The sequence below is a fragment of the Salmo salar genome, chromosome ssa21 (assembly GCF_905237065.1).
Source record: "Salmo salar chromosome ssa21, Ssal_v3.1, whole genome shotgun sequence".
NCBI classification, from domain to species: domain Eukaryota; kingdom Metazoa; phylum Chordata; class Actinopteri; order Salmoniformes; family Salmonidae; genus Salmo; species Salmo salar.
Window position 1 is genome coordinate 31,067,177 of NC_059462.1, and position 11,845 is coordinate 31,079,021.

Here is an 11,845-nt window from a genome sequence, read left to right on the forward strand (position 1 = left end):
GAGGGATAGATAGCAGTTGCTTCGGGAGGTATCTTTACCTTAAAATACATGATCTAAGTGATTGATAGTTGGTAATCAACAGTCATGAAAGTATGCCTTATTTACTTTGATGAACTACTAAAATATTGATGGTGTTAGACATCAGCTATACAGATGAGATGCTTGGAATGAAATAAAAGTAATCTAATAAAACAAATGTAATATACACAACTGAAATATTTTTGTAAAGTAATGTGAGAAAATGTTAATGTGTGATATGCAGTAATGGGCAGCCATCAAGGGACATTTATTATTTTATTCTGTATTATTACAGCATTCAACCCACAACGCATTTAACCTTTAAAAATAATCATCAAAACCGAAAACTCGGGTTTGAATGTAAAAAAAACATCCAACTCAATAAGCACTAATAGCTTATCAGCAGTACCTCTGACCCAAGAACCCACTGCTGATGTGGATACTTGTGTGCACCTGCTGTATGGACAATGAAATGGGAAGCCTGGTCTCTGACTTGAACTGATCAGGGTTTAGGTCAATTCGGTTTTCAATTCAGGAAGTGAAATTTGCCCATAAACTTCTATGAGCATTTTTTTTTTTACATTTAAATTAGTTTTTTTTACAAAACAGCCATTTTAATTTCAATTGAACGGACCCTAAATGGTCAGGTGTAGAAAAGCAGGTGCAAGTAAGGCTGTTTGAAATACCGACTGGACCCTGTATGCCAGTTGCCTTGATATCCCGCTAGGATGTCACAAATAAGTGCAACAATAAACACTTCACTCCTTCTCATGACTGCCAGCAAATAGACATTATCCACATGTAACAAATAAAAAAAACTACTATATGTATGTATATAATTGTACATTTTAAAAACATGAAATAAATGTATCTATACATATATTGGCTATATAGATTCTACTAATGTATCAAGGATATAAAGAATGGATGAATATAGAAAATAATTCAGATAATCCTGTGTGTAAGTCTGTTTGGCACGATGGAGCCAAAGGTTTCACACCACTGGTGCTGAGGTGCCCTGAACAGCAGCAGAGCGACACTAATATTGGTGCCTGTTGAGTTGCAATCACAGATTGCGTTGTAGATTGGGCCTACCTACCACACACACACACACACACACGACATCGGCAATTCCTCTCATTAGGCCAGCCATTGAATGCTTATAATAAAGCTAGCTGTTGTCCGTCCACCTAGGCCCTAAAGAGGCACAAAGGAATCAACCAATCGAAAGTCTTGTCCTACAGCACTCAGCAAAACAGAAACACATAATTGTGCATGACTGCTCCGCCTCCGCCTAGATTGACCAATCCCCATCAACGCTGCATACAGATGTCCTTTTATAACCTCCTTTTGGCTTTTTGTTGCAATTTTTTAAATATTTTGAGCAAAAGTTTGATATAGCCAGAAGTTCTTTCAGTCTTGATGAGTCTTTCCTGACATACGTTTGCATTCATACTGGAAAAAAGAACAGGGATAATGTAATGTGCCAGTTGAATAGTCAGTAAAAAGCTCTGGTTTTAATGAATATATACAACCTATGACAATTCTTAATTCAGCATAAAAAAAAGATCCTCACCAGGGCTAGCTGCCGTCCTATGTTCCCCATGGTTATCACACCAGCGAAGAAGATGCAAGGTAACCAGGAGCGAATGTACAGGAAATCTGGAGAGGTATATCTGAAACAAAAACAATAGAACAGCTATTAAAACATAGGACAATCCCAAAATGAGCATGAAATTCTACAGAAATATCTCCTGTCTCTTGAAAAACAAAAACATGAATTGCAATTTTGTCCCTAAAGAAATATTATTACATTTAAAATGCAGTGTATACCATACCATGCTTTGATTGTAATGGAGGAAACAAAATTCTCCCAATGTTTAAGTAGGCCAACTTCAATGTTCTTGAAGTTTAACACACACACTTAAAGCTTCAGGCATTCTCAATTCCCAAAAAGATATTGGCTCTATGGATACAAAGAGCATTTAAACCTGTCCAACAATGCTATGAATTTAACAGAAGACAATAGCTCATACAGCTATTATATTTAGCTTACTTCAACATGAACTAGTTACAAGCTGCTACTACTAGACTTGGGATCATTTTCTTAACTCTTTAGATCTGTGAAATAAACAGTAGCTAAATTGAATGGATGTCCTAGTCTGATTAAAATCATTGTGGGAAGTTAGCTAGAGTTAAATCAAAAGGCATTCAGCCATTGCATTGTAAACATTCATTTGGATAGCTAGCTAGCTACTTCTGTACAAATGGTGTTTTTGCTGTTATCTAAAAAAACATCTGGGAATGTGTTTATGGTTGAATTTTCTGTTTTCCTTAAAAACTGTTTCTCTGAGCTGGCGCGCATTGGATGTTTGAGACAGACAGCGCTACATAACATCAGCTGCCACAGAGTGCAGTGTCCGTGCGGAATAGGGTCTGTGCAGAAACACGTGCGATTAAAAAGAGAAATGGAGATCCGATTAACGGCGTACGGCATAAAAGGCTTAAGGCATAAAAAATGTAACGTGTTATTAAAGTTATAACAGCCCTTATTATAATATATGTATGTCCTGTAAATTGTATTGTAAGGTACTGTAGTAGTACTCACTGAAAGACTCCGTTGTAGACCAGGAGCTGAGTGGACAGAGTGGCCAGCAGGGCGATGACCACCCCCAGGCCAAAACCGGAGCGAGACCGGTCAAATGTCCACCACAGGCCGATGGACAGGGCTGCCAGTGTCAGGGACAGCTGCACGTTGTTCGCAAAGTCCACTTTCTGAGAGGGCCTGGGTTAAGGACAGCTGAGCTTGTAGTAGGATAGTCCACACAGGAACTATGGTTTCTACTCGGAGTAAGGTGCTTTCTTGTAAACAGAATATCACGTTTAAAAACCCACCCTTTTAGCTTGGTAATCTTATTGTTTTACACATCCTTTGTGTTTTATGCACTTTACACATCCCCTTTATTGCTTCATTTGATTTTACTTCTTTAATTTGATTGTAAAGTGTGTTGCAATTATAAATACACTTAGTTTTATTTGAATGTGGAAGTGTCATGGGATGCTTTTGCCCCATGGTTAACAGGCTTTTACGTACATCTTGTATTATGGTATGCACATCAATTCAGTGAGTGTCAGACAGGCAGGTAGACCTAGAGGATACAGCGCTGGCATGGTTGATGCCTACGAACACGGCCACACAGCGCATCACACTGGACCACTCCCGCTTGAACTTGTGGGGCTCGCCGAGCCTACTGTCAATGCATGGATACAACAGACCGATCATTGCTGGGAGAGAGCGGTAGATGGAGAGAGCGGTAGATGGAGAGAGCGGAAGGGGATTGCAGGGTGAGAGGGAGCAGAAATAGGGAGAGAGGATCAGAGATCAACAATAAGCTCCTGTAAGTATTGTTGTGGAGAGAAAGGCTGCCATGCCAGCCCACCACATAGCATCAATGCTATTCTGATGACAAAAAAAAACACTTCAGGTTGGCCCCCTTTGAAAGTTATAGGTTCAATATTACACAAGAACTGTCCAGACAAGTTAAAGTAACTATGTACAGTAAACATGAAGTGCTGCTCTGGTCTTGACTAGTCAATAAAAGCCAATAACTACAGCATGATGCAAACAGCCCAGTGTGCAGTAACAGCGGAAACCTCCAACTCCCCCAGGCTGAGCGGTGGAGCACGGGAGTCTCAGTCTCAGGGGGAAACAGGCCTGGGGCTGTTGTGCCCTTCTACTGGTCCACTAGGGAACAGCAGCTACATCTACTCTCTGTGCTGCAGACCCAGGGGACAACAATTTAATCATTCTAGAAGTCAAGTCTGGCGGGCAAAAACCTGTGTATGTGTGTTCGTCCTACCCGAGGCGGTTCCACAGCAGGGCGGCACCCACCAGGCTGATGAGAAGATGCTACTGATGACATCAGGGGGGAACAGAGTGACGTTCCTCTGTACCTGCAGTGAGAGAAAACACTGTCACCTTCTCCTTCAATGTTTTCTTGCTCAAGAGGTGTATCATTAAAGGACAAAAACAAACATGGTCCACCTGCAGCAGATTGAGCACCAAAGCCAGGAACACTCCTATAGAGAACAGCATGAACCCGCGGATCACCAGATTGGTGTTTCTGTTTGTGATCACCGCGATGTACGGTCCTCTGGAAGGAGTAGTCTGACCGGGCCCGGGCGGCTGCTGGTCGCTGACCACTGTAGAGTCGCCCATGGCTGCCAGGGCCGGGGCGACCGTGGACGCCAGGACAGCAGGAAAAAAGGGAAACGCTAACTTTATCCTCAAGTGATCGTACTGTCCACTGACATCACCAACACCCTGAAACACAAGAACATATTTATGTATTCAAGTGTGGCTACATGATCCAACAACCAACCACAGACAGCCCAGAGGTGTGGACTGTGAAATCTGTGGACAAGAACAGTGCAGATGTAAAGTTTGGTAACAGAATGACAGTTTGTGCTGTTTATGCCATCATTCTGTCACCAAACTCTGCATCTGCACTGTTCAAGTAAATGTATTTTTGTATAGAGTTGTATGGTTAGTCGTCCCCCAAGAAGAAATTGGGGAGGGCACAGTGCATCTGTCTCCATCCAGCCGTACGTTAGTCACACGCAATCTCACAGCACTGGCACGATGACGACGAAACTTGGGTGAATGATGCATCTTGCCAGAGATCCGGCAACTACAAAATTACACTGATTGGCCAGATGGTGGAGCTATAATAAGTTTTAAAATGCTATTTTTGAAAGGTCATGCCCATCACTCTGATTGACCTAAGTCATGAAATTTGGTACATAGGTCCCTCTTGAATTGAGAAAGAAAACACTTAAAAACGCTACTCTTCTGGCACCGAATGACCAATCTGCACAAACCTTGATATGTTGTATCTAGGTACAAAGGTCTCAATGCAATTTTTTCTAGACTAGTACCTAAAACAGCATCTATTGACCAATAAACATTCACATGGGGGTGTGGTCTGGCACATAAATGCATATAAATCAGTGAAGGATATTCGTATTGTAAGACCCTTTGGTACACGTTGCAAACACTGTCTAGACTCAACATATGCAAGAGCATTCTTATGGACCACCCGGTGACGCTATAACGGGCATGTTTATCTCTCTTGATCTGTTTGCCTCTGAGGGCTGAAACGTGGCACACACGCTAAGGGATATGGAGTGTATTTAATCCACTTGATATCAGACACCACTGCCCCGATTTTGACTAAACTTGGATAAATGATGCGTCTTGTCATAAAGAGCTGGTATTTACAAAATGACATTGATTGACCCAAGGGTGCCTTCGGAAGTATTCACACCTCTTGACTTTTCCACATTTTGTTGTGTTACAGCCTGAATATAAAATTGATTAAATGGAGATTGAGTCACTGGCCTACATAATGCCCCATTATGTCAAAGTGGAATTATGTTTTTAGAAATCTTTACAAATTCATTAAAAATGAAAAACGTACGTCTTGAGTCCATAAGTATCAACTCCTTTGTTATGACAAGCCTAAATAAGTTCAGGAGTAAAAATGTGCATAACAAGTCACATAATAAGTTGCATGGACTCACTGTGTGCAATCAGTGTTCAGCATGATTTTTGAAAGACCTCTCTCTGTACCCCACACATACAATTATCTGTAAGGCTCCGCAGTGGATCAGTGAATTTCAAACACTTATTCAACCACAAAGACCAGGGAGATTTTCCAATGCCTCGCAAAGAAGAGCACATTTAATTTTCCTTTGTGCATGGTGAAGTTATTAATTACACTGGATGGTGCATCAATACACCCAGTCACTACAATGATACAGGCGTCCTTCCTAACTCGGTTGCCGGAGAGGAAGGAAACTGCTCACACGGAACCCAAACCGGCTGTGCGCATGTGCTATCGTGCATAAATGTATTTTGTCCCCCTACACCAAACGCGATCACGACACGCAGATTAAAATACCAAAACAAACTCTGAACCAATGACATTGGGGACAGGTCGAAAAGCATTAAACATCTATGGCAATGTAGCTAGTTAGCTTGCACTTGCTAGCTAATTTGTCCTATTTAGCTAGCTTTCTGTTGCTAGCTAATTTGTCGTGGGATATAAACATTGAGTTGTTATTTTACCTGAAATGCACAAGGTCCTCTACTCCGAAAATGAATCCACACATAAAACGGCCAACTGAATTGTTTCTAGTCATCTCTCCTCTTTCCAGGCTTTTTCATCTTTGAACTTATATGGTGATGCATCTACACTTTCATAGTATTACCACGACAACCGGCAAAACAGTTTGCCTTTCAATCACCCACATGGGTATAACCAATGAGGAGATGGCACGTGGGTACCTGCTTCTATAAACCAATGAGGAGATGGGAGAGGCAGGACTTGCAGCGTGATCTGCGTCAGAAATAGAAAGGAGTTCTATTTTAGCCCTTGGCAACGCAGACACTCGTTGGCGTGCGCGAGCAGTGTGGGTGCAATAATTGAATAACATGGATTTCTAAATTTATTTTGCGACGCTCACGCATGCGACGTATCCGGTCTGGTCAGCATGTCAGGGATTTCACCATAAAGCCAATGGTGGCTTTAAAACAGTTACAGAGTTTAATGGCTGTGATAGGAGAAAACAGAGGATGGATCAACAACATTGAGTACGTTTACATGTGCAGGAATAATTCAATATATAGTCATGTAAACTCCTTATCCTGCTTATCTTTGAATCGGTGTAAGGTCAAAATCAAAGTAAGCATATGCCGATTTAAACACCTGAATTCTGAGCAATCTTCCAAATTATTAGGACATGTAAACACCTTAAAAAAAACACATAAAATGATAAATCGGCGTTCCAGCTGTGTATTTGATCTGCAAATGTGACAGCACCGGTAGCACAAACCTCCCTCTTTAGTGCCAGTGAAGTGAGTTCGGAACAACTGAATGTCTGCATCTTAGAAATAGTTTTCGCATACAAACGTTATATGTCTGAACTCAGAATCAAATATACTTTCCAAAAATAACATGGTCGCTGTGGTAGAATGTTTATTTTGAGGAGCGATTTCCTGCATTTATGAAAGCGCCATCAGGCAGCTGGATTTCAGATGTGTCCATAGAAAAAAAGGATTATTAGGGAAATGATTCTTTGTGCAAAAATCTGACTATCCATAATAAATCACATTATGTGCATACAAAATAATGTGGCAAAGAAATTCACTTTTTGTATTCAGGACATAAAGTTATGTTTGGGGCAAATCCAGAAACACATCACTGAGTACTACTCGTCATCATTTCAAGCATAGTGGTGGCTGCATCATGTTATGGATATGCTTGTCATTGGCAATGACTAGGGAGTTTTTCTTAGGATAAAAATAAACGGAATAGAGCTAAGCACAGGCAAAATCCTAGAGGAAACCTGGTTCAGTCCGCTTTCCATCAGACACTGGGAGACAAATTCACCTTTCAGCAGGACAATAATCTAAAACACAAGGCCACATATACACTGGAGTTGCTTACCAAGACGACACTGAATGTTCCCGAGTGGCCTAGTTACAGTTTGGACTTAAACCGGCTTGAAAATCTCTGTCAAGACTTGAAAATGGCTACTTATCAATGATCAACAACCAACTTGACAGAGCTTGAAGAATTTTTTTAATAATAAGGTGCAAATATTGTACAATCCAGGTGTGCAAAACTCTTAGAGACTTACCCAAAAAGACTCAACTGTAATCACTGCCCAAGGTGATTCTAACATGCATTGGCTCAAAGGTGTGAATACTTGCGTAAATTAGATATTTTCGTTTATCATTTTCAACACATCTAAAACATGTTTTCACTTTGTCATTATGGGGTAGTGTGTGTAGATTGGTGAAAGAAAAAAATTCAGGCTGTAACACAAAATGTGGAATAAGTCAAGAGGTATGAATACTTTCTTTAGTCACACGTGATCTCAGACACCACTAGCCCGATTTTGACGACACCTGGGTGAATTATGTATCTTTCCATAGAGATATGTCATTTAAAAAATGACAATGATTGGTTGCTTTTTCTAATTATTTTTTAATATCATACAACCAGCTGTCATAAGACAAAACGTACTTACCAAGTAGTCACAAGCTGCATTATTCCTGGGGGACAACATGTTTAATGTTGCCTTGTTTAAAATTTGCAAATCATTGGTTTTTGTTTGACAAACATTTTAAAGTGAAAAATCTGAGTCTCAGCATCCCTTTTACTGTGGAATTTCCCCTGGCTAGCTAGTCAATTGAGCCCCAGTGGAGGAGTCGGAATACCCATAAATCCTAGCGGTCAAAACAGAGAAATGGTTCCAATCGTTTTTTTCCCCACCATTCATTTTTAGAAACACTTAAAATAAATAAGCCTGTATTTCGTGGAGGTTTACCCTGGCGTGACGTTTTGATAACCATGTAAATCTCTCGGAAAATGTGACTTTAATCAACATATTCCTGCTTTATTTACTCTTAGATTTGAAAATGCTATTAGCATCAAAGTAGACATCATGCAAGACTACAAATCCCTGTAAGCTCCAGCATGTCATCTCTCGCAGACAGCTTTGCTAACAGGTATTGTGTCTATTTAAAACTTGCACAAAAGGTTCACAGAAATGTCCATTTAAAAGAAACGTACCACATTTGGCTAACAGATAGTTAATCCAGAGATTCTAACCTTTGCCTCAATTTGGCAGTCTCATCCAGATCATTATGGCATTTGTAGTTTATGATAGCCACATTGGCAGCTAATTAGCGTTTCATTTTTGTGGGGTAAATACAGGCAAATATATTGATTAAAAAAAAGTCACCTTGTCCTAGAGATTTACACGGTTATCAAAACTTCACGCCAGGGTAAACCTACATGGAACACAGCCCTTATTAAGTGTTAACATTTGTTGTTTTTTTTGGGGGGGGGGGGGGGGGTATGGTAGAAAAAACAACTGGAACCATTTCCCTGTTTGACCGCTAAGTTATGGGTATTATGACTCAATGTGGTAATCTATGTTAATGCCTTAACTAGAATATTCATATTCTACAGTTAATTTATTTATAGTCTCAAGAAGAGTAAAATCTAATTGCATTGGTCACATGCACCGAATACGACAGGTATAGACTTTACAGTAATTTGGCTTTACATACACAAAAACACACTACATGGCCACTGGTATGGGGACACCCCTTCAAATGAGTGAATTAATCTATTTCAGCCACACCAGTTGCTGACAGGTGTATAAAATTGAACACACATCCATGGAATCTCCATAGATAAACATTGGCTTCAGAATGGCCTGTACTGAAGAGCTCAGTGACTTAACGTGGCACTGTCATAGGATGCCACCATTCCAACAAGTCAGTTCATACAATTTCAGCCCTGCAACAGCTGCCCTGGTCAACTGTAAGTGCTGTTATTGTGAAGTGAAAACGTCTAGCAGCAACAACGACTCAGCCGCGAAGTGGTATGCCACAAGCTCACAGAAAGGGACCGCTGAGAGCTGAAGCATGTAGTGTGTAAAAAGTATCTGTCCTCAGGTACAACACTCACTACAGAGTGCCAAACTGCCTCTGGAAGCAACATCAGCACAATAACTGTTCCTCTGGAGCTTCATGAAATTTCCATGGTCGAGCAGCCGCACACAAGCCTAAGATCACCATGCGCAATGCCAAGCGTCGGCTTGAGTGGTGTAAAGCTCGCTGCCATTGGGCTCTGGAGCAGTGGAAACGCGTTCTCTGGAGTGATTAATCATGCTTCGCCATCTGGCAGTCCGACAGATTAATCTGTGTTGACGTCAACCCCATCGAGCACATGAAATGGAACGAGGACTGTGAGCCAGGCCTAATTGCCCAACGTCAGTGCCCGATCTCACTAATACTCTTGTGGCTGAATGAAAGCAAGTCCCAGCAGCAATGTTCCAACATCTAGTGGAAAGCCTTACCAGAAGAGTGGAGGCTGATATAGTCGCAAAGGGGGACCAACTCCATATCAAAGCTTATGATTTTGTAATGAGACGTTAGACAAGCAGGTGTCCACATACTTTTGGCCATGTAGTGTATGCTTAGCATCAGAAAATGATTGAACACATCATGTTTGCCATATGGCTCGCTACTTTAAGACCTAGCTAGCTACCTACATGCATAAACGTTTCATCTACGAACTGAGAGCTGATATAACAGTAACGTGTGTCAGAATTTGCAGAGCAACGTAACATTAGTAAGCTACCTAGTTAGCTCGTTGTGATGACCTTAGCTATCGAGCTACTGTAATGCTAGAAGATAGCCAGCTAACTACTGTAGCTAGCTAGCATTATACTTTTCAAAACAATGTTGGATACAAACAATGATTAGCTTACGTTAGCTAACTATATCGTGTAAAATAACAAACGATTTTGTTACTAAGTAATTTGTACATAGCTGACTGACAATAATCAGTAAACACATTTTGTTGATAAGCATAGCTAGCTGACTAGTTAGCTAGTCAGCGAGCTTCGTCAGTCAGCTGATGTGACTGATATCCACAAGCTATTTGCCTTTAAATAAATAAGAAATCTTACCTTCAACTTGTAAAAAGTATATTTTCTAAAATTGTAAAGTACACATTCCACGTTATGTTTTTATGTAGTTAACAAGAGTTTGAGACCTAGCTTCGAAATTAACCTTCTCACTAACTTCCGATGAACCGGATTGGCACTGGCTAGGTGCCAACCCAATCAGCTTCTAAAACCAGAGATACTTTCAAGGAGATGAGAAACTTAATTGAAATCATATTAACTTCAACTGTGTGCGTTGCCTGTGCGTCATCAATGGGCCACATAATGCATAAATGTAAATGTAAATGTAAATAATGCATTCTGGGCTATTCTGGGACAAGGAGAGCTGTCCTTCAAGGGTTGAATGAGAGTCAATTGAGTGCAAGCGCAAAACCCCAACAAAAAGTACAACATTACAAATATTTTTCAAGATATGAGACAATTAACTTGTTCTCTGTAATATTTGATAGCTTTAGAATTTCTCGACTCATACCCTGACTTTGAGAAGACACTGCGTGACGACATGCTTAGCAACCTGGTGACGTAAAAACGACAATGTAACGCGATTGGTCGACAGTTTGCTGGGTGGGGCGTTTAACGTTTCACTAGTCATTGCTCAAAGAGACGTCCATCTCCTTTCTCTAATATCTCTGCATGTATACCATGACGTAACCTCATGTACACATTGACCAACCGACACGTTGTTCTAAAACAATGTTCAGCGCACAGGAGGTTGGTGGCACCTTAATTAGGGAGAACGGACTCGTGATCTTGATTGGAGCGGAATAGGTGGAATCGTTCCATTTGCTCCGTTTCAGCCATTATTATGAGCTGTCCTCCCCTCAGCAGCCTTCAGTGGTTTAAGTACTTAAGTAGTACTTTAAAGTTGTTTTTACTTAAGTAGTTGTTGAGGGTATCTGTACTTTACTTTGCTATTTATATTTTTGACAACTTTTACTTCACTACATTCCTAAAGAAAATAATGTACTTTTTACTCTGTACATTTTCCCTGACACCCAAAAGTAGTCATTACATTTTTAATGCTTAGCAGGACAGAAAATTGAAATTATCAAATTCACGTGCCTATTTATTATTATTATATATATTTTTTTCAATGTTCACCTTTATTTAACCAGGTAGGCTAGTTGAGAACAAGTTCTCATTCACAACTGCTACCTGGCCAAGATAAAGCATAGCAGTTCGACACATACAGCAACACAGAGTTACACATGGAATAAACAAACATACAGTCAATAATACAGTATAAAAAAAAGAAAACAAAAAGTCTATATACAGT

At 40.4% G+C, this 11,845-nt stretch overlaps 1 protein-coding gene across 2 annotated transcripts; it reads right to left on the reverse strand.

Moving 5' to 3' along the window:
- Window positions 1-275: 275 nt before the first annotated feature.
- LOC106582059 (insulin-induced gene 2 protein) lies at window positions 276-11,176 on the reverse strand. Of its 2 annotated transcripts, none has more exons than XM_045704675.1 (7): window positions 11,042-11,176; window positions 4,064-4,342; window positions 3,879-3,972; window positions 3,179-3,303; window positions 2,627-2,793; window positions 1,595-1,694; window positions 276-1,473 (listed from the first exon to the last, which is right to left on the reverse strand). In XM_045704675.1, exons 1-7 carry the CDS (start codon window positions 11,159-11,161, stop codon window positions 1,432-1,434), a joined length of 927 nt encoding a protein of 308 aa, XP_045560631.1. In that variant the 5' UTR covers window positions 11,162-11,176; the 3' UTR covers window positions 276-1,431. The 2 variants fall into 2 exon arrangements, with proteins under 2 accessions (XP_045560631.1, XP_014020232.1); XM_014164757.2 differs by lacking the exon at window positions 11,042-11,176 and adding an exon at window positions 10,573-10,998.
- Window positions 11,177-11,845: the final 669 nt, after the last annotated feature.